The sequence below is a fragment of the Bos javanicus genome, chromosome 6 (genome assembly GCF_032452875.1).
Source record: "Bos javanicus breed banteng chromosome 6, ARS-OSU_banteng_1.0, whole genome shotgun sequence".
In the NCBI taxonomy this organism is placed as follows: domain Eukaryota; kingdom Metazoa; phylum Chordata; class Mammalia; order Artiodactyla; family Bovidae; genus Bos; species Bos javanicus.
This window is the reverse complement of record NC_083873.1, coordinates 86,791,725-86,815,599: the sequence shown is the minus strand read 5'-3', so window position 1 is coordinate 86,815,599 and position 23,875 is coordinate 86,791,725. Positions and strand designations below refer to the sequence as shown.

Sequence of the window (23,875 nt, the reverse complement as noted above, 5' to 3'; positions counted from 1 at the left end):
AACTGTGACCTTTTTTGTCTGCATTTCAAGGACTTTGCTCGAAACAGACCCCATTTTTTTTTAGTCAACATACAAACAATGCCTTTCAGAAAGGCTCTCCCCCAGTGTTCCAGTGAAAAGCACGCAACTCCTGCCTCCTGTCCTCTGGTCCCATGTAAGTCTTACATTTACTCCAACACTTTAAACTTTTAATTCAGTGGTCCATCCCCAAACTGTCCTCAGAACATTCCTCTTTAATTCGGTGGTCCAGCTGACGGCTCCTCTCCACATAAGTACCTCTCTACCTGCTAAGCCACCTGCTCAGCTCCAGTAGACAGACTATAAAAACAATTCACAGATTCACATCACTACACTTCACAGCCTCATACTTAACTCTGTAAATTCACTTTCAACAGTTCTGAGCTGTTAATTCTAATTTAGCCTCTCATCACCTACAAAGACTGAACTGGATCTTTATCTTTGCCACTCATGATGGATTTTATTGCAGGTTCTGGATTTCTGCAACTGTAGCAAAGAGAGGAAGAACTGGGCTGAACTCACCAACATGAAAAGCTGTCACTATGTAACTCATGTTGGGGACTCTTCCCAAACTGGCATATGTTTCTGCTGCTTTTCACTTCTACGGCTTTTTGCTTCCACTGCATATATTTATTCTCACTCCAGCCACAAAGCTGCCCAGATAGCCCAACGTTCTCCACATCGAAAGAAACCAAAGCAACAGACATATAAACCCAAACACACATCCATCCACTTGAATCCAAGGATGTGCTTTGACCTCCTGCTATTCTGTGCCAAATAACACCTCTATCCAAAGTCTGATGATGGCTAATAGTTTCAACATTTTCAGAGCTGCATCACTGTAAATGACCCTCTGATTTTCAGGATGTTTTCCCACTATTCTTTTTTAAATCAACCTGGCTAAATGTAACCTATAATCCTATAAATGTCATGTAAATATGTATGCGTGTATATGAGGAGGGCATGACAATCCAGTCCAGTATTCTTCTCTGGAGAATCCCCATGGACAGAGGAGCCTGAAGGGCTACAGTCTGCGGGGTTGCAAAGAATTGGACAAAACTGAACGGCTAAGGACAGCACAGTATGTGTGTGTGTATATATATACACACGCATATACATATATGTGTGTGTATATAGCCAAAAAGTTCATTTGTGTTTTTTCATAAGATGTTATGGATTATACTTTGTTGTTGTTTACTGGCCCAGTCACATCCAACTCTCTTGTGAGCCAATAGATTGGGATTTTTCAGGCAAGGATATTGGAGTGAGTTGCCATTTCCTTTCTCCAAGGGATCTTTCTGACCTAGGAATTGAACCCGTGTCTGCTGCTTCGCAGAAGGATTCTTTACCACTGAACCACCAGAGAAGTCTCTATGGATTATACATACATACATATATATATATATATATAAAATCCTCATCTTGACCTACTTTGTTAATAGAACCTACTTCTAAGGAGAAACAATGCAAAATTTTCTTGAAAAATTTCCCAGTTACTGCTGATAATTGCAGTTAAATATCACCTATAATACTCTGTCCTACTTCACTAATGGAAACACAAAATGCTAAACGCCTAAACGCTGTCAGATCTCTTCTGACCTGCTCAGAATTTTACCAGGTCTCCTCCTAGACCAACCTACAGGGACAAGAAAAGCATCACCTCCGGAGACATTATGCTTTAGAGGCGTAATGTCTCCTCACCCCTCCCCATTCGCCCTAAGATCTTCAAGCATGTCTTTCCCAAGGCCATGGGAGGGAGGCAGAGAGGGGCACCAGCACCCAGGGGGAACTCACTGAGAGGCTTCAGGATGCTGCTGCTGGACTCATCCGCATTCTCCACATCTGACTTGTCAGAATAGTTCTCAGAGATTCTCTCCTTTTCCTTCTTTTCTCGGTGGCCTGTCTTTCTCTTGTGACGTCTCCTTCTCCGGTAGCTCTTTGGCACATGGACCCCAATGTAGATGGTGTGGTGGCCTGAGGAAGGAACACAAATCACTCATCATTTCAAACCACAGTCTCAGCTACATAGAAATCACACAAGACCCAGAGGTCAGAAAAAAAAAAAAATGTCCATAAATTCAACATTACCATTTCACATTTGATAAACTGGAAAAATAAAACTGCCTTCCAATTTTCATTGAACTAGATTGTAATTCAACCTGTTGGCTGCCACCAGGATTTGGTGAGGATGTGTTCTAATTCTATCCGGATAGACTCTTTTTGTTTAGGCAAGTCAAAGAATATTGAACTAGAAATCAGGAATCCTTGATTCTGGTCAAACCTCTGCCATCAATGAGCTATCTGACCTTGAGCATGTCCCTTAATCATTCTGGGCCTCAGTTTCTTCATTTATATGAAGGTCTTAAACTGGGTAATCCTTAAGAGTCCTCTCCAGTGCCAACTTTCCTGGAGCCTGTGATTATACTGAATAGAGTGATGAAAAAGGAGTTATTGGAAAAAGGGGGGAAAAGACCTAATTCAGAGTTCAAAAAGTCATTCTGCGGGTATAAGGTTTTACACTAAAACTTTTTTTACCCAATCAGCAGAATAGAGACTTAGAACTGGGACAAACTAAGAAAAAATAAGACATACTTAGAGAGAAAATTTTAGAAATACTCAAATGTTCACACTAGGAAACAGCTAAAATGAATGTCAGCTACAGTGCCATTCTCATTTTTCTTTTTTCGTTTGCAAAAGTTTCTAAAAACTGGTTGTTGCTGTGATAAAAATAAACCCAGCCCAGTAAAGATTGCCTTGAAGAGAAGGGCATGAGGAAAAAAGATTGTGAAATGCTTTCAGTTCTCGAGAAGGAAGAACTGCAATACTGACAAGTGGTATTATTTTTACAAAATCTGATAAGACAGAAAAAAAAAAGGAACTCAAAGTTCTACATCTTTTTTTCCACTGGAAAACTTTTACTTTCACTTTGTATGCAGTCTAACTTCTGAATGTGGGAACCACCATTTCGGAAGTAATGGGAAAACTTCTTTTCTTTTTGAATTGCAAATGGGAGTTGCAAAAAAAGATGAGATTATCTAGGGATTTCCTCCACATTCTGGAATTATTCCGTAATGACCACTGTATGGCACCAAAGACAATAAATATCACACACTCACATGCAAGACACATATATGCAAATGTCTGATGAATATACCATGAATTCCTTTCCACTGTCACTCACGAGGCCTATCTAAAAACACTGTAATTCACAGTGGTGTTCCCTTAAACTGGAAGGATTAAAACAATTATATCAAGCAAGATGTTCCAATCAAGAATGCAGAACCCCATGTGAATGAATAAGCAGTCAGAAAAAAAAAAATCTGATACTTGGAATGAAGTCTGAGGCATCTATATAAAACATGAAGTCCCTGCCCCCAATACATACACAGACATACAAACACCCAGACACGTACGCCAACTCAACTACTAAAAAGCACAGTGAAATTCTCCCTGCAGAATGTGGTGCCAATGAGAAATTTATCATCTCTAACCATTTACAAGCAAATTGTTCTCATGGGAAAGCTATATTATACTAGGAAGTAGGAAACATCTAAAAAACAATGTGAATTAAGAAACAGTGTCAATTGTTTCCTGCGCTCCAGTTATTGAGGGAGTCCTGGAGCTTTATCTCAGGTCACACAATATATGTAAGCAAAGCATCCAGTTTCTTTAGTAAATCAAACACGGTCAGGAAATAGGAAAACATCACAAAAAATGTTAAGAAGTCAAAGAACAAATTTTAACCTGTCACATTAACTATTTTCTTATTAAAAAATGGTAACTAAGCAAAAAGAAAAAAAATGGCAATTAAACTGCAAGAGTCAAACTGATGTTACATGTAAAGATTTTTTTTAATATCTTTAGCCAAATCTGCATAGTATATTTGATAGATCATTTAAAAAACAGTTCGTGTGCACGCTAAGTCACTTCAGTCATGACCCATCCTTTGTGACCTTATGGACTGTAGCCCACCAGGCTCCTCTGTCCATGGGATTCTCCAGGCAACAATACTGGAATGGCTGCCATGACTTACTCCAGGGGATCTTCCAGACCCAGGGACCAAACCCACGTCTCATGTCTCCTGCATTGGCAGGCAGGCTCTTTACCACTAGCGCCACCCGGGAAGCCCAAAAGACAGTTTCTATGGGCTGATAAGATTTTAAGGTAAGATTTCTAGCTATCAAGTGTTGTCGTCAACCCAACAAAAGAATCAGCATGATATAAAGAGTGAGCTTTCAAAGCCCAGGAGAGAAATGTACCTTACCCTCTAGAACCTAATTGGAGTTGTCATCACCACAAAAATGGTGCCTTTTTATTTACATCGCAATCCTAGGCCTCACGGCTGCCTTATGAACTAGATTCAGCTGATGTCCATCTCCTCCAGCTCCTCCTCCAGATACTCCATCCAACCACAGGTAGGGGAACTTTTGGACACATGCTGCCCCGTGGAGCCCAAGTACCAACCACAAAGGTGGTTCCTTTTAAGACATTTCCAATTTCAGACATTTTTATCAGCTTTATTAAGGTACAGTTCTTCACATGCCATAAAATTGACTCATTTTAAGAGTTTATCTTTCTACTTTAATCTCTGGCATGTCTGAGATTTTTCTGGAATAAAAACTAATATTTTATAAAGTAAAAGAAAAAGAGAGTATATATTGAATGATTTTTAGCATATTTACAGAGAGTTGTGCAACCATCGCCATAATCCCATTTCAGAACCTGGCTACCAATCAACAAAGATCTCTCATGTTCATCCACAACCACTCTCTGTTCCCACTCCCATCCCTTACTACCTCTCAGGCGCCTTTTATGCTGTCAGTGATGGGCTCCAGGAAGCTACAATTCTTGGTACCCACATGCTATGAACTTTTGCAGGACCCCTTACAGCACAGTAGAACCGAATATTCTTTGGGTAAGGAAGCTCTCTCCTTCCAAGAGTGGCCAGAGGAAAGCATCACTGAGCTGAGTAATTCAAAAGCAAAGCATCAGGAAACTCAAACAGGGGCTCTGTATCAACCAAAATGGGTGGGATGGGGAGGGAGATGAGAAGGAGTTTCAAAAAGGAGGGGATATATGTATACCTATGGCTGAGTCATGTTGAAGTTTGACAGAAAACAGCAAAATTCTGTAAAGCAATTATCCTTCAATAAAAAATAAATAATTTTTTTAAAAAGGCAAAGCATCCTCCTTTTCCTCTCAGACATTACTAGTAACTAAATTTTCCTTTTCTGTCTTGTTCAGATAAAGGAAAAGGCATAGAGTCCCAAGGTCAAACAAACCTTTAGGACCTAAGGAATAGTGTCTGTGTTTCAGCAATTACTTCTCAACCTCTTTTCATTTCAGCTTCTTTGCCCACCAGAAGAGAGGAATCGCCACTCCAGGTTCGATGCAGGATACAGGAAGCTTGGGGCTGGTGCACTGGGATGACCCAGAGGGATGGTATGGGGAGGGAGGTGGGAGGGGGGTTCAGGATGGGGAACACGTTTACACCCATGGCAGATGCATGTTGATGTATGGCAAAACCAATGCAATATTCTAAAGTAAAAAAAAAATAAATAAAAATAATAATAATAAAAAGAGAGGAAGACAGCATCACTTTGGTGAGTAGGGGAAAGGCACGCTTTCTCAAAATGATGACCAAGTATTTTATAAGCTGTATATGCTAAGTACCAAACATTAATGCTATTACTAATGCTATTAGTAATAAGAATAACGCTATTACTAATAAGAATATCATAGTTGATCTCAATATTTATTTTCATTAAAATACCTTTACCTGTTTCAGAGATATGCCATGAAGACTGATGGCTATTTTTAAAATTACAACTCACCAAATGACAGCAAGCTCTTAGGAAAGCCATAGAGGTGGAGGATATAGTATTATTTTAAGTGTAAAATGAAAAGGGGAAACTTGATAGACAAGCCTTCCAATTCAGCAAGAGTCTACAAAGCAGTAAGATGCTCGGAGAATCAGGGATAGTTACCTGTTTAATTTATGAAGGAATAAGTTTTAGGCTCAAAAGAAAAAAATTCTCCCCTAGTGAGTGAAAGTCTCTCAGTCATGTCCAACTCTTTGGGACCCCATGGTATATAGTCCATGGAATTCTTCAGGCCAGGATACTGGAATGGATAGCCTTTCCTTTCTCCAGGGGATCTTCCCAACCCAGGGATCAAACTCAGGTCTCTCGCATTGCAGGTGGATTCTTTACCAGCTGAGCCACCAGATACTGGAGTGGATAGCCTATCCCTTCTCTGGCGGATCTTCACGACCCAGCAATCGAACTGGTATCTCTGGCATTGCAGGTAGATTCTTTACCAGTTGAGCTACCAAATGTCAGTAAAGACTGCTTCCAAAGATAATGTAAGAAGAAGGAGCAAAAAAATTTAATAGCTATAATTCATAAGGAAACAGTGATTGGTTTAAATGTTATTAAAATAAAAGTTACATTCTTGCTACTCAAAATTTTGTAGAATAAAACTACTGGAACCTACATTTGACAGTGTTCACTTAGGTGTGAGTCAAAGGGCATTCAGTCCTAGATTTGGCAGGGCCTCAGGAGCATGTGTTCAAAGAAATACCCTGCATACCTTTCTGTGACAGATGGTGCAAGTTCTCAACAAACTCTAAATATCTTGGGAATATCTCACAATCCAACCACAGCCAGTATTCCTGGGAAGAAAACACAGCTTTTCTGGTTATCTCTGGCCTTCGGAAATTATCACCAGGTGATCCACGTTGCTTCCTGTCTTCACATGCTCCACCTCAGGGGAGAGCAGAAGCCCTCAGATGCTGTCATGTCCACTTCTCCCAGTTCCTGAAATATTTCTACACTAACGCCATTGAGAGTTGCTATTGTGATCTGAGGCCACCAGAGAACTCTTACACTTAGTAACTATAGTCATTTAAGTGAAAGAGGCTTCCACAGATACCCACTTCACTACCAAAAATGATTTAGGACTTTGAAGAATGAAACCCATCAAGTGAGTCAAGCTAAAATTTCTGTAGAGAACTGAGTGGTTAACAATATATGCCTCTCTATGCAACACAGATCATTAGCTCCTTTAGGAAACATGAATGAGTGAGTGAGTGAAAGTCACTTAGTCATGCCGACGCTTTGTGACTCCATGGACTATCCAGTCCATGGAACTCTCCAGGCCCGAATACTGGAGCGGGCAGCCTTTCCCTTCTCCAGGGGATCTTCCCCACCCAGGGATCGAACCCACATCTCCCACATTGCAGGCAGATTCTTTACCAGCTGAGTCACCAGGAAAGCCCTTAGGAAACATGGTACTATGCTTATATACACACAGATGACAGAAGCCACTTACGGAATTGTTACAAATGTGCCAGGCTGTTCCATTACCTCATGCCATCCTCACCACTACACGAATTAAGTGAATGACAGAGGATGAGATGGTTAGATAGCATCACCGACTCAATGGACATGAATTTGAGCAAACTCTGAGTGACTGTGGAGGACAGAGGAGCCTGGCAGGCGACAGTCCATGGGGTGGCAAAGATTTGGACATGACTTAGAGACTGAACAACAACATCGCCGTTGTACAGGCAAAGAAACCAAGGTTCAGGGACGTCTAGGATATTGTCACCAGCTAACTCATAAAATTCTACAGAAAAGGGACTTTCCTATTGTCCAATGGTTAATTAAGATTCTGAGCTCCCAATGCAGGGAGCCGAGGTTCGACCTCTGGTCGGAGAACTAAGATCCACATGCTGCAAAGCATGAACAACAACAAAAAAAAAAAATTAATTTTTAAAAAGATATTAACCTCTTTTTAAAAATCCCTCAGGAGAAATATCTCCCAGGTCTCAACATTAAAAAGAGTGAGTGCTTCATCCTTGCTTTGGTGGTGCTTTGTCTGTTTTTAGGGGGCTTTTTTGTGACAGACACTATATTTATACTATCTTATAACTGATGTTTCCTTCCTCATGTTGACAGCTAGAAATAGAAGAGACAAATCTCAGGCCAACCTGCAATGGGTAGACAGTTTTGTGACATGCATTTTAAACACTAACCTCCTCTTCCAACTTTTCAGTGGCTACTTTCCCTTCGCATTGAAACTTTTTAGAATAAGGCAGCATATAAAGATTTTTTAAAACCTGAGATGTCAGTACCATGGGTAGAGGCTGAGGGTGGCTGTGGGGGAATGTAGATTTCTAGCCAGAGAGTTAACGGGTCCTTGCTGGTCCTTTGAGTACATCGAAATCTACAAGTCTAAATCTTTGTCCAGAAATCTACCTTCCCCCAAGGCCACCCCACCCGCCGCCAGCCCCAGGCTCCTGCAGAACATCACTAACAAAATTCTGAGGGATGTTCCCAATTTTAGTTTTCCACATTGTTCCTCTTTCTATAATCAATGGGATTTCTGTTCTCTCTGGTTCAGAGCAAAGATTCTACAACACTTGGGACTTTACATCGTTCTTTCAGAACTAATCAGCAATACTTCCCAAACATAAGTTAAATACTGCCTTTCTTGGCTTATCTAAAGTAACCTGGTCTTATGCCAAGGTGCCTGAAACTTGTTGTAGCTACTGCCAAGAAGGATACAGGGGAAGGAGACAAATTAAAGAGAGATTTATTATTTCTTTTTAATTATGAAAAGAAAAATGTTGGAAGAGGAGACAGAGACCCTGGATGTGGGATAGACTGTCTAAAAGATGCTGGAAAGACTTTATTTCTTGTACCAAAATGAATCTCAAAGGTATTTTGGAAGTGCATGCATAAGAAACCTTATAGAGAATCATAGTACCAAGTCCAGATGCCAGAGAGGTTGTGTGTTTCGCACTTTATATAATAAGAAACAGATCAGTCTGTCTAATCCTAAACACTTTAATAAAGGAAATACAAGTAACTCGTTAGTGCTTTACCCACAGACCCATAAGAGTGTCCATAACCAGTTCTATTAAGATATAATCAATGCAACATTGCTAATTTACTTCGGCATAAATACCAGTTCATGAAAAGAAAACTCACTTTGAAAGGAATGTTATAATTTTGCATTTAACAGGGGGTAAGTCAGCCCCTTTGGTTAGATGTTTGCTTGACAGTCCACAAAACAGATCCCACTACTCAAGACAAGGGATCATTTCTATTCCTATATTTTGGATAGGGCCAACTTTCCACCCAGAAAAAAAAAAACAATAATGCACGTGTTTCTTAATAGTTTATTGCATGCTACATATGTAATTTATTTACAGACCATTCTGAGTGCTGATTAGTAATCTATTTTAATATTAATGCTACCAACTACACTTAGGAGCAGGCATGCAAGCAAATAAGTAGTAAAAGTGATGAAAAACAGGGAAATACTTTTCTTCCCACTGAATGACATGGGACTTTTGTTCACTGAAAACCTCCCAGAAATTCTTTAGGCAACTTGAGGTACCCCAAGCAAGACTGATAAGAAATCTCAGCTTGGTATTTACTGAGCAGAGTACTTTTAATATTTAATATTTGATGATGAAAATGATAACCATCTCGAGGCAAAACAAACAGCACAAGGAAAAGGTCTCAAAGGGGAGTTGAGCTCATGGTAACTTAGCTAAACTCTTGTCTTAAAGAACAAGCTAAAGCTCAGAAAACTTTCGCACTTGCTTTACAAGTGCTCATGTTTAGCAAAGTAGTTCTAATCATATTTTTTAGGTATGTGGGCTCCAGTCCATGGGGTTGCAGAGAGTCGGACACAACTGAGCAACTAAGCACAGCACAGCAAAGGTGAGGAACCCATGCCACACACTGAAGTTATACTTTCACGACAGCTTCTGTTACTAATAGCTGATAACAGAGGCTAAAACTGACCAGCACTGTATAAAATCTGAACCAGTGACTATTTTTAAAGAAATACAGCTTTCTTATATTTAGTGATCATCCATTATTTGAAAATATCTAGGCCACAACAACTTAAAGGCACTACAGGAGCCAACCTTGATGAGTAAACAGGACTAAAAATCATGTTATCTTTTATAAACTGTAGCTCCTGAAATGCTTCACAATCTCTGAAAAACTGCTTCTCCAAAGTAATTTTAATTCTGCTCTAGCAAAACCTCTTTTGGCACTAGGGGTAAAGAATCTGCCTGCCAACCCAGGGGATGTAACAGACTAGGCAGGGTTCGATCCCTAGGTGGGGAAGATGTCCTGGAGAAGAGAATGGCAACCCACTCCAGTATGCTTGACTGGAGAATCCCATGGACAGAGGAGTTTTGTGGACTATACAGTCCATGGGGTCACAAAGAGTCGGGCACGACAGAAGCTACTTAGCACACACGCACATACAATAATCTATATTTATACCTATATCTATATATATTTTGGGGGTTTTCCTGGTGGCTCAGACAATAAAGAATCCACCTGCAATGTGCGAGACCTGGGTTCGACCCCTAGATCGGGAAGATCCCCTGGAGAAGGGAACGGCTACCCACTTCAGTATTCTTGCCTAGAGAATTTCATGGAGAGAGGAGCTTGAGGGCTACAGTCCACGGGGTGGCAAAGAGCCAGACAAAACCGAGCAGCTAACATTTTTTAACACATTTATATTGAGATGTGTATATATATATACACATAACATATATACAATATAATATATACAATCTCTACATAGAGAGAGCTAAATATCATTTTTATGGACAATCCAAATCCAATATGTCAATAAAATATCCTCCATTGTGTACAGTGCACAAAGATGCACAGTAAATGCTGTTCTTATCTCTCCCTCCTATTTCCAAAGCAGGGAAGAAAGCCCTATTTCTCTTCCTTACCACCCACTTTGAGCCCTGACAATAACTTGTGAACACCCTCTGTTCTCCAGAGAAGGTACTCCAGAGCACTCCCCCTGGGCAAGACAAAAGAGTCAACTTTGGATCAAGGCTCCTGGAGAAGGAAATGGCAACCCACTCCAGTATTCTTGCCTGGAAAATCCCATGGACAGAGGAGCCTGATGGGCTACAATCCATGGGGTCGCGAAGAGTCAGACACGACTGAATGACTTCACTTTCACTTTTAGATCAAGGCTAACTCACCCCTCAGTTAGCTGTCTAGTCATTATGCAGAGTGTAACTGTGCTGCAGAGGCAATACCTTCAATAACCCCAGTCTCCCCTACCCCTGCCAGGAGCCAGCGTCAGGTCATCACCATCCTGCTGCGGGAGGGTCTCCCCGGAGCTTTCACACTGTGGGTGCCAAGCCCCAGGGCTCAGGTCTGTTGTCCTTTTTATTTGAAAGCCAGAGGAGAGTGGATTCAAAAGGTCTGGAAGGTCAGAGCCAGCCAGGGCAGTGCAAAGAGGAGCCACTTAACAGGAGCAGATGAACCCTTGACTCCTCCTGACACCCCAGAACCCTGAAAGAGCTGGAGAATTTTAATGTGCAATACACATGCAGTCAGACAAAATCCACCTGTGAGCCAAACACAGAGAACTGACAGTTTCCATTATCTCTCTTGTGGTCACCATTTGCACAACTGAATGGCAAGTAGGGCTGGAAGAGAGAAAACAAAGGCTAATCCAATGGTCATTGATAACCGGATTTGCAATTGCAGCCAGAGAGGCAGCTTAGACAGACACATAAATGCACACATTCACACTCTCATTCTAACCACATTGTCCGTCTGCGACTCTATTCTGGCTTCCCTTTTAGCACTAGCCTAAGCCCTGCTGGGCAATAGGAAGAGTAGACTTAGTCACTATAGACAGATAATCCACTATATAGTCAATGCACTCACAGCTAATCAGGTATCAAACATCTAATATTAGTTCACATAATTCCCTACTCTCACACACCTGTATATAGGTAAATGAGATTTGGATCATGCGGGGGCGGGGGAGGGGGAGCAGGTTGGGGGTTGCTAAAACAATGACCAAGAAATAGAGAAAGTGCTACAAATGACTCAAACTAGCATGCTGCTGCTGCTGCTAAGTCGCATCAGTCGTGTCCGACTCTGTGCGACCCCATAGACGGCAGCCCACCAGGCTCCCCCATCCCTGGGATTCTCCAGGCAAGAACACTGGAGTGGGTTGCCATTTCCTTCTCCAATGCAGGAAAGTGAAAAGTGAAAGTGAAGTCGCTCAGTCGTGTCTGACTCTTAGCGACCCCATGGACTGCAGCCCACCAGGGTCCTCCGTCCACAGGATTTTCTAGGTAAGAGTGCTGGAGTTGGGTGCCATTGCCTTCTCTGCAAACTAGCATGCTGCTGCTGCTGCTAAGTCGTTTCAGTCATGTCCTACTCTGTGCGACCCCAGAGATGGCAGCCCACCAGGCTCCCCCGTCCCTGGGATTCTCCCAATTCCAGAATCGTTACAACTATGATTTTCCACATGCACCCAGAAAAAGAGGACAACATTCACTGACACAGCAGCAGATAATCACACTTCTAGAACTGAAATGACCTTAAATATCACCTGATTAAACCTCTTCATGTACCAATTAACCAGGTAAAGCCAAATAGCTAATGATGTAGAGGCTGGGACTCTTGGAGCTCCTGGTTAAAGGTTTCCTTTCTTCCCCACTACCATGGTACCTACACTCCACCCTACCTCTCCTATATTCCACTGTCTGCAAAATATAGCCAAGTGGGGAGAAAAAAGATTAAGCTTTTCAAGTTAGCAACTACAAAAGAGGACAAAACAGGCTCAGGAATTCTCTGAAAATGTGTCTTATAATCACAGAATGACAAGTTTAAATCTACAACCCTTAGCTCTGTAAACTGCCCCAGAATATGAAGACACCTGCCCTCCCATGAGCACCTGTGGTCGTGCAAACAATGAGGCCAGCTGGGCTTGTGCTTCTTTCTCTTGCACCTTTTCACAACCTCTCCCAACACCTTTTATTCTTCTCCATTCAGTTCTTCCTACTCCCTGCTCTTCCAGGCTCTCCTTCCAGCTCTCACCCAGCGATGGAAAGGGACCAGACCTCAAGCACACATTTTTGGAAGGAGCACTGCCCTGGTAAAGTTAAGGAGTCTGGCTCCTCGTCCTAGTGTTCCAAATTACCATCAGCGTTATTGCAAGCAAATCACTTTACCGGCTCCAAGGCTCGTCTCTCCATCTGTAAGGTGAGAACGCTAAGCTACATTATCTCGTAGATCCTTTTGAGCTCTAAAAATTCTGTAATAATTCTAAGGATTTTAATTGGTTAAGGGTAATGAAGCACATAAGGGAAAGGCTAAAAGGTTTTCTACTATTTCTCAAAGTCCCTCCACAACTACTTACGATGGTAGTTTTCTCTTTGGGCATTCTTCAGTCTCCTCTGATTTGACTCTTTCCTGACAATGCCACTTAGACTGCTAAAAGCCACCCATCACCCTTTTCTGCCAAATCGACCAGTTACTTTTCGCTCCTCATCTTCTTGACCCCAGGCAGCACTCAGCACTGTCCATCACTGGCTCCTTGTTGAAAACAGTCTTCTCTTGGCCTCAGAAGACTTCTATGATTGCTCCTTTTCAGTCTCCAAAGGTTGGCATCAAAGAACAGAGACCAGTCCTCCTCCTACCCTATTCTCTTCCTTTGGTAATGTCATCCACTCCTGTGGCTTTATTTTTTAACATTTTGTTTTGGGGATTTTTTAAAAAATATTTATTTATTTCTCAGTTTATTTGGCTGTGCCAGGTCTTCATTGCAACATATGGGATCTAGTTCCCCGACTAGGGATCGAATGCAGGCCCCCTGCACTGGCAGCAAGGAGGCTTAGCCACTGGACCACCAAGAAGTCCCCCTATGGCTTCAAATACTAGCTAGCTCCCTGGGATTCCCAAACTTCTATCCCATCCCCATCCTTTCTTTTTAGCTCCAGCTTGTGTGGCCAAGTACCTGCTTTAGAGTTCTACTGGACTGGATGTCTCACAGGGGTCTCAAAGTCAAAAAGCTGAACACCTACCTTCCTTCACTACTATCCCTCCAGTGTCCCTCATCACAAATGGCATGTAAGTCCCCAAACTGCTCAAAGCAGAAATCCAAAAGTAATCACCCCCCACCGGCACATCTTTCCATCAGCAAGTGCTGGCAATTCAACCCATCTTTTTTGTCCCAGGCTAAACCCTAAAATCACCTCTCAGTTGAATCTTAGCAACAGTCTCCCCACTTTTATCTTTGTCCTCTTGGGATCCTTTCTCCACCCATCAGCCAAAGAGATGTTTTTTAAAATGCAAATTTTGTCTTGTCACTTTCCTGCTTACAACACTCTGTAGTGGCTCCCCAGTGCACACTAAAAATCCTAAATCTTTAGCTGCTGCTGCTACTGCTAAGTCACTTCAGTCGTGTGTGACTCTGTGCAACCCCATAGACGGCAGCCCACCAGGCTCCTCCGTCCCTGGGATTCTCCAGGCAAGAACACTGGAGTGGCTTGCCGTTTCCTTCTCCAGTGCATGAAAGTGAAAAGTGAAAGTGAAGTCGCTCAGTCGTGTCCGACTCTTGGCGACCCCATGGTCTGCAGCCCACCAGGCTCCTCCGTCCATGGGATTTTCCAGGCAAGAGTACTGGAGTGGGGTGCCATTGCCTTCTCCACAAGCTTTAGCAAAAGTCATGAATTATCTGGGTTCCACCCACTTCTCGGAGAAGGCACTGGCTACCCACTCCAGTACTCTTGCCTGGAAAATCCCATGGACGGAGGAGCCTGGTGGGCTGCAGTCCATGGGGTAGCAAAGAGTCGGACACGACTGATTCGACTTAGCAGCAGCAGCAGCATTCACTTCTGGCCACTCTCTCCTGGTACATATGGTCCAGCTGCATGGGCCTTATTTTCACTTCTCAAACAGGCCTACTCACCACTGGGCCTTCACACATCCTGGCCTAGGAGGTTTCCCTCCTTCTTGACCTAGCTAACTCTCTTCACCCTTTAGGTCTCAAGTTAACATCACTCTACAGGAGATACATATCTTGGTCTCCATGTATACTCACCCACAGGCATGATATACTCTCTAAATTATCATATCAACCAATTTTGTGTCCTTAAATGATGACGAGTTTATTTGACAACACATTAGTTACTGACCTAATTGGAATATGTCATGTTTGCCTGGAAAAGCAACATATCAGAGCTTGTATATCTGCAAGTGTTCTTACCATTTTTATAAGCTAAAAATAATAATAATAAAAGCTTTGTCCATCAAAGTTAATGAGAAGAGTTAATGAAATTCACTCAGTATTGTCCGACTCTTTGCAACCTCATGGACTACACAGTCCATGGAATTCTCCAGGCCAGAATACTGGAGTGGGCAGCTGTTCCCTTCTCCAGGGGATCTTCCCAACCCAGGGACTGAATCCAGGTCTCCCTCATAGCAAGTGGATTCTTTGCCAGCTGAACCACAAGGGAAGAGAAGAGTTAACATAGATAACAATCAGCTAACTCGTTGATTACCAGATATCAGTACTAGCTTTAGTCAGAAAGCACTCTGCAGTCACAGCAAGCACTTGAGAAGGTGTTAAATACAAAAATAAATCACAGACAAGGACCAGACCCAAAGAAGTTAACACCTTAAATTTACAGGGTTCATCCTGGGGATTTCAAATTAGTTTCCTTACACCCCTAGCAAAACTAGGAGATAAGGAAGCACCAATGCTGTTTCTTTGTACGAAAATCTGGGATTCAGAAATTAAGTAATTTGACAATGGCTTACTGCAAATGTCAAAGTATTTTTCTGGTATTATCCAAGAATCCTTAGAGCATCTCTAGTAAGTGGAAAAGAAGATAGGTTATTAACTGCACTCTGCATGAAGAAAACACAACCACACAAACACAATCGGCCTCATGTCACCCAGAAAGACAGGGCACAGCCAAGAACAGAAATAGGTCCTGAGACTCCTGGTTGTCCACCACATTCTCTAACCCACAATACAGACTGAATTAAAGTACCTCCAACTCCAGACACTGACTGAGTTTGCCAAATACATGCATCCATTGGATTCAACTGTATCCTTTCATTCTACATCCAAGACATTGTCTTTATCTTTCAGTAGGGATAGAATCACATTGAAAATTTAATAATCAACTAGAGGGCAGGGTTGTGATTCAACTAATTCATAAAATGTGTGACTCTGGCCCTCTAAAGCTGGTACATTGGCTGATTTCACGAAGATTCAGACACTCCTTTTGATTTCCAGAAGTTTTGGCCTTGTCAAAGGTATTGAGTAACCTACCATCAAGAGGAAGTAAAATCGTGTCCCAAGAGGGTTGAGTCTGCTCTCCTTTCAAAGTCGACAGAGTATCAAGAAAGGTGAACGTGTTGGATGTAGCACTTAGGATGGCTGACTTCTAATTCTAACTCTTGGTGAAGGTAAAAACAATTCATCAGATTTAAAAGCTTTTGCAGCTATTCAGGGAAGGGAGTTATTTAAGTCGCCTCTACTAATGATTCAATGGGTGTCACTCACCACCCTCCTTCCCTTCACCTTCATCCCACCTGGCAATCAGCAGCTTCAGGGGCACAATATTTGGAACCTCCTGTGAACTCGTACCATGGCAGGCTCTCACCTCAGTCCCCTGCGTGCTATCAGCCAAAAAAGGGAAATGAAACAGAACAAAACCAAATCCCATCAGCATGCCCACTTCAGCAACGGGAGAGCCTCCACTGAACTTTATTCAGTTTTATTCTACTCTTACTCTACTCTCCCTCATCAGGCCCAATTTTCAATTCCCAATGACTTTGAATCTTATAATGATAAAAATGGGGAAATACTTAGCTCAGGTTTGAATACTTAGTATTATTTCTATACTATTGCATAATCTCATTGAATTGGCACCTAAATTATATAACAGCCAGTAGAGAACAGAATTATTCTAGTTCATGCTGCATATGGGGAAAGGAAAAAAGGAAAAATATATATATACTGTATATGTGTGTTTACATACATTACATATATAATAAACCCTTGAATCTTCCTCATTGGTAAGAAAATACCACACACTTAAATCTGTTTTCCAGAAGGGTAACTTTGCAGGCCTTATTATAATGGGCACACATTTATAATTTATCCTGTATGCAAGTATAGTTAGTATATCTTTTCTTGGAAGAGGAGACAATTTCACAAATTAGAGGTAATGTCTATCGGAGCAATCTAACCATGGAAACCAGATCTCACACGCGGAGCCTAAAGGGAATCAGAACATGTTCAAAGAGAAATACACAGCAGGAAAATTCTCTTGACCTTCCTGGCTTGCCTCTTCCAAAACAAGAAGCAGTATGTAAGTGTGGTTATTAGGAAGGCAAGGGATAGATGTTGGTAAAGATGAATTAAGAAAATAATGGGTTCAGGATGGAGGGGACACATATGCCTATAGCTGATTCATACTGATGTATGACAAAAACCATCACAATATTGTAAAGTAATTATCCTCCAGTTAAAATAAATAAATATAATTTTAAAAAAGAAAATAAACATTTTGGTAGTTCAAATTTTTTGGAATGATAATCACTGAAAATTATTGGTGAGGCTGTATCAATCAGAAAGCAAAAGAATAAGACAGTGATACAGTATAAAGTAGGCTTCCCCAATGGCTCAGCAGTAAAGAATCCGCCTGCAATGCAGGAGCCTCAGGATATGTGGGTTCAATCTCTGGGTCTGGAAGATCCCCTGGAGAAGGGCATGGCAACCCACTCTAGTATTCTTGCCTGGAGAATCCCACAGACAGAGGAGCCTGGCAGGCTACAGTCCATAGGGTTCCAAAGAGCTGAACACCACTGAAGCGACTTAGCATGCACACACGCCTTGTATAAAGTACTCCTATGCCTAATGCCAAGTACAGCAGCATTAATGACTGTTTCTGGTCATTATTAAAACAGTTCTCTGGTGAATGGTGTGTTTGATTCTCATTGTGCAGAACTGAGAAATTCAAAATCTAAACTTTAAGTTTTGTTCTTCACTTATGCAATGCTTCAGCAATATAGCAAGTTTTAAACTTTTATTCCCAAACTGATGTTTAGTTACTCTGCCTTAACAACACATGAATAATACAAATGATAGAGACTCCCCAAAATCAATATGAAACAACTCGTCTCAAAAATATGAGCAGATACAAAGCTTCAAGAAAGAAACTCAACCGTAGACAAAATCTGCTGCAAGTGTATTACTTCAGAATGCTCAGGTTAGGCAAGATTGGGATGGATGGTCTCATGAGCCCCCTTATTTCTTCAGTGAACGCAGAGACCCATCTACAAAAAGTTAAATCACCAATTCCCACTTTTCAAATGGTGTCATATTCAGACATTGGCATTGTTGAGTATGAATATGCCAAATGTAGAAAGCTGTGCTAAAATGGCAAAGAAATGAACTGGAAGCATTTTGGAAGTAAACATACCAAAATAACTCATCTACACTAAGAGGGTTAGAATGTCAAAGGACTTATATTTTCTCCTACACACATTTTTAAAATTTCAGAATTTTTATAACATACCTTGATTTCGAAAATAAAAAAGTTAATTAAAAAAATAATATATGTGGTTTATGTATAACTGAATTACCTTGCTGCACATCTGAAACATTGTAAGTCAACTGTACTTCAATAAAATTTATGTATTATTGAACTAAAAAAAAAAAAAAATTCTGGATCCTTGGAAAACATGACTCAAGTACCAAGTTGAATTCTGCAAACTTCTTGCCATAAAAGAATGTAGTCACCCAGGACAGAAAGTGGCTTCCAGAAGGCTTTAGCCCATACTGTACTACCAGCGAATTCTCTACAATTGGAAAACTCTGAGAAGGGATGTCTGATTCCTGCTTCCAAACCCCATGGAATTATGAGCTGATTTCCTTGAGGCTCAAGAAATCTATACACAAATACTCAACTTCAGTGACACAGCAGGAGGTGTCAGAGAGCTGGGTGCTGCCTGCTTTAGGACCTCTGGCAGGCTTCCAGCTGCCAGCAGGACACTGGGAAAGGTCTGTGTGGGTTCAAAGTGCTCTGGGAACCCAAGCTACTTATTCAAGCGTCAACCCTTAAAACACCTGACCACACTTCCTCCAAGCTCTCCAACGTGTGGATACATTGTTTCTTTTAAGAAGGCTTTTCCTTCAGCAATATTTGCCCAAGTATTTCCTCTGTACACACTGTTTTCTGGGCAATTATAGAGAACAGGAGAGAGGAGGTCAGCAAAATGCAACCCGACACTTACATCCAGCGCTCAGAATAGCGCTGACCCCAACCAGCCCCTCCCTTCCCATCTCCTTCCTTCCCATCCACTAGGTTCTCATTCACGCCTTCTTGGCAATTACGTTTTCTAACCATTGTAATTATTAACAAATGTCCACCAGGCCCCGCCTTTTCCTTAGAATACTACCTCCTCCAATACACATAAATACATCATCACAATATCCTCCAGTGAAAAATAGGTTTTTAAGTCATTATGATTTCATGTCAGTAAAATGTTGAGATCTTGACCTCCCAAAACACAAAAGCCACCAGTTCACCACTTCAGTCTCTCTCTTCAAAATAAAAAAGCAAAAGAAGGAAAAAGAATACAGTGGATGTGTTTATGGGGCTTCTTTTTCTTATCAGTATAAATGATGTACATATATTAATGATCTTTGCAAAATCAACTAGGATCATTAGAGAAAAATATCATCTCATTTGACTAAGAGAAGAGAAACAGATTTCTAACTGAAAATTTAAACAAAGGTTTTAGAGGGCTATATAAATTCATTCTATGTATGCTTCATTTGGTTTATTTACACATTCATTTCTTCACTCTTTCAACAAATATTTAGTGAATGTCTACTTTGTTCCTGACCCTGTCCTACTTTTTTACTTTTATTTCCCTAAAAATAACCTTCCTGTAAATTCCATGAATTTTCAACAACACTCTCTCTCTTAATGTCCAACAGTAGACCTGGGAATTTGTAGAATTATTCTTCCATTTGGACAGATGGGAGCGCATTTCCTCTTAGACTTGGTTTTGAATGGAAGAGGAAAACCACCACAATATATCATAATGGAGTTGAGAGCACTGATCAAACTTCAGAAAAGCAGATCCGTTTCAGCCAATATTGTATTTCTGTACTTTATGTTTCCTGAGTTGCTGCTTAGGATTGATGTTAAGAAAAGGGCCCCTCGTCATGAAGTTAGAGTTGCCAAGGCTTGCCGGGGAGTTACCTAGCCTTGCAGAGCCAAGGCCTTATCTCAAAGGATAAGGTGGAGTTTGCTCTTTTCCCCTATTGCGAAATATGAGAATATTAAGTAATCTGTTTATATCACACAGATCCAAAACCCTGGCTGACTTTTTAAAGGATAAAATATCCATAGAATTTCCTCCTCTTTAGAAAAAGCTACCTGGGATCTTCCTCTCTCAACCTTGGTTCACCCAACAAATTTTGCCAATTTCCCCTAAGTGTGTTTGAAATGAAAAATCAGTCTTGTTCCTCAGAGTGGACATTTCTGGGTCCCCTTGAAAAGCAAGGAGATCAAACCAGTCAATCCTAAAGGAAATCAACACTGAATATTCACTGGAAGGACTGAAGCTGAAGCTCCAATACTTTGGCCACCTGATACAGAGCTGACTCACCGGAAAAGACCCTGATGCTGAGAAAGATTGAGGGCAGAAGGAGAAGGTGGCAAAAGAGGATGAGATGGTTGGATGGCATCACTGACTCAATGGACATGAGTTTGAGCAAACTCAGGAAGACAGTGAAGGACAGGGAAGCCTGGAGTGCTGCAGTCCACGGGGTCACAAAGAGCTGGACCTGACTTAGCGACTGAACAACAACTGGTAACGTCAATTTGTCATCTAACAGAGCAATTCTACAGAAATGCCTGGGCTAGAGCTGGAGCCTTTAGGTATAAAAACAAACACTGTATCTGAAATGTTACAAATTTTAAATGAGTTTACCCACAGTAACCACTCTATGCCAAAAATGTTAGCTTCACCAAACACACTGTAAGGTCACCACTGAAAGAGCAGACATACAAGCTTCTCTTTATTTTAAAGATTAAAATTGACACTGGGTTTCCTTTCTCAAGAGTATCTTTTTAAACCATTATTATAAATGTGTAAGAGGCCTGCATGCTAAGTCGCTTCAGTCATATGTGACTCTCTCTAGAGTATCTTTTTAAACCATTATTATAAACGTACAAGAGGCCTGCATGCTAAGTCGCTTCAGTCGTATGCGATTCCATATCCTATGGACTGTAGCCTGCCAGGCTCCTCTGTCCATGGGGTTCTCCAGGCAAGAATACTGGAGTGAGTTGCCATGCCCTCCTCCAGGGAATTTTCCTGACCCAAGGAAACCCAAGGATGAAACCCGCATCTCCTTTGTCTCCTGCACTGGCAAGAGGGTTCTTTACCACTGGCATCACCCGGGAAGCCTGGTTTATCAGGCAAACTACATGAAAAAGAGCTTTAGATCTTTAAACATATCCCACATAGATAAATTCACTATTTAAACAGAAGATGCCCCCTCTTCTGATTCACTCTGTTCTTAGTGAGTTTCAGCCGATGGTTTTCTATTGAGTTTTTAGAATGCAGATTAAGTGTCATGCCACCCACAGAGAGTAAAGTTGAACCAGGTGAATTGAGGGTGTGGTTGAAAGTCTCAGTCTGTCTCTCTTTCTCAGAATTACAGCGTTAGAAAGAACTATGAGGCAGCATTTGACTCTTTTTGCCTTCAAGCTGAGATGAATCCAATCATCCCAAATTGAGTGACCTTAGAAAAATTTTTAAAGCATAATCATATCAAAATAACCAGAGTTACTGGAGGTCACCCTAATACTCGTTTAATGGGACTGCATCTTATTAGTGCAAATTACCTTAAAAAACAAAGTTTTATTTTAAGTTCAGTTTTGCCAAGTGTGCTGCAATATACCTCAACCATATGTATTCCAGAAGCAAGAGAAATACTGGGTAAAAGGAAACATGTTTGATAACAGAAATGTTAGGTGTTGCAGCTCCTTGCTCTTTGAATTTCTGATCCTTAAACTAGAGCACTTACTTTGGACATAAATGTACCAGAAACGCAGCTACTTCACAACAAAAATAAGTCTTCTTTCCTTTAAGAATACTCTTCTCCATGCAATTAAAAATATGAGATAGACTCATGTCCTTGAGGAAAACATTCCCATCAAAATCCTGATCAGAGGTATTGACAGTCAAATCAATTGTATCTTCATTCTCAACCACTGGAATCATGGTAAGCCATTCAAACCCATCTCCATTTCAACTTCTTTACACTGTCACCTAGAGTTACTATAAAATTTAAGGGCTACCACCCTCACCAGATGAAGCCAGGTGAGAAAATGGGAAGGTCAACTGGGAAGGCACTGAATTAGAAAGAGTAGTTCCTGATTATATTTCATGACCTGTACTGTAAGGACCCCATACTGTTGTATGCCTCCACCAAATCATGGCCATAAGCAGCCATCCTACATAGTCTCAGCCTTCAGCAACAGCAACTAGCTAAACAGGCTTTGAAAGAAATGTAACCAACCCACACTCCACTCAACACGAAAGATTATCATTAAAATAGAAGTTTCACCAGAATAGGAAAATACACAAAAGCCACACAGCAAGGTGAATCACCACAAAGCCAATCAATTTTACAGATATTTTGATCACCTTTGTCTTTTTGGCTTCTCCTTAAAGAAATCTATCTACAGATTTGTGTGCTACTCATTACATTGTTGTCTTAATTTTCTGCTTGAAAAATCAAGGGGGAAACTGCAGGAAATAAACTTCTTAGTCAACGTGTTAAGAAACCCATGTATAATATCCTGCTCCAGTAAAGCACTGTCAATCCTACAGATATTACAAACTCAAGAAGTGATTAACATCTCCTGAGAACTTAGCTAGAGGGTTATTCTCAAGGAACATACACACAGAGTCCATCTCATCCCCAAGCTCTCACTGATTTTTCTACTTTAATTGTTCTGAAATGATCAGATATTGGCTCAGTCCTACAGTGTTTCTTAGAGTTATCTGCTATAACTTTAAGATTCTTATCTCCTCTTTGACACTGACGGGGACAGTGACAGAATCACCACAATGGAAACTTAGCATCAAGGGTTACAAGAATCTTAAGACAAAAGTGTTACTATTTTGCTTTCACTAGCTTGGCATTTTCCCACAGTCATGCTGTAAAAGTGCAAGGAACCCATGAAACAATAAGAACAAAAATATTGTGGTTTCCTTTTTCCTAAGAAACATAGGCTTCAATTTCTAATTAGTCAGTCTCAAGAGTGTACATGCGGGAAGTGCGAAGGTGGGGGTGAGGGGCACCCACCTTCCAATGCTACACAGTCAGAAGAAACTCACCAAGGAGACATAATGGCCACATTATTCAAACTACCCCAGGTGGCACAAGAGCATCACTTGCCTGGAATCTGGTACTGAGTCTGGTTGAAGAATCACTCCAAAACACACGGCACCCACCTTCTTTATCCAACCCCACCACCTCCCTGGTCCCAGTCTTTGGTAGGCATTAATCAGACTAGGGAGTTTTCAAAATACATATGAATTCATTCTCAGGTGATTTTAAAGGGTAGAATTTATGATGTGGTTAACCAGTAAGTTTTACTTAACTTTATGAATACTGCCTAAAACCTTGCTTATTTTTAAAACTGTCATTATAAATGTTAGTAATACCCTGTATATCTGTGATGCCTTCACATGTTTTTTTTAATAACTATTAATTAAACCCTGCCTTCTCACTATCAAATAAGTAGGATGATACCCATATTACTGATAAGTCAAGAGACAAGAGAAGAGAAAGCATACTGAAAGGACCATGGTACCAGCTAAAATTTAACTCTTCTTTGGTTTTTAACTGGTACTGGGGAACATTAGCAAAAGAGTTTCTCGGGGGTTCTAAGTAAAAATAAATAAATAAATAAATACTTGTCCATCTTTTCCTAACAGAGTTGCATCTG

At 41.0% G+C, this 23,875-nt stretch overlaps 1 protein-coding gene across 3 annotated transcripts in view; it reads right to left on the bottom strand.

The window, feature by feature from the left end:
- Positions 1–23,875, bottom strand: part of SLC4A4 (solute carrier family 4 member 4) — a 362,767-nt gene that overhangs the window by 285,741 nt on the left and 53,151 nt on the right. For all 3 annotated transcript variants that reach the window (XM_061420424.1, XM_061420421.1, XM_061420422.1), the window contains exon 3: positions 1,813–1,992. In XM_061420424.1, coding sequence (XP_061276408.1) covers positions 1,813–1,992 — 180 coding nt within the window. The remainder of the gene's footprint in view (positions 1–1,812; positions 1,993–23,875) is intronic.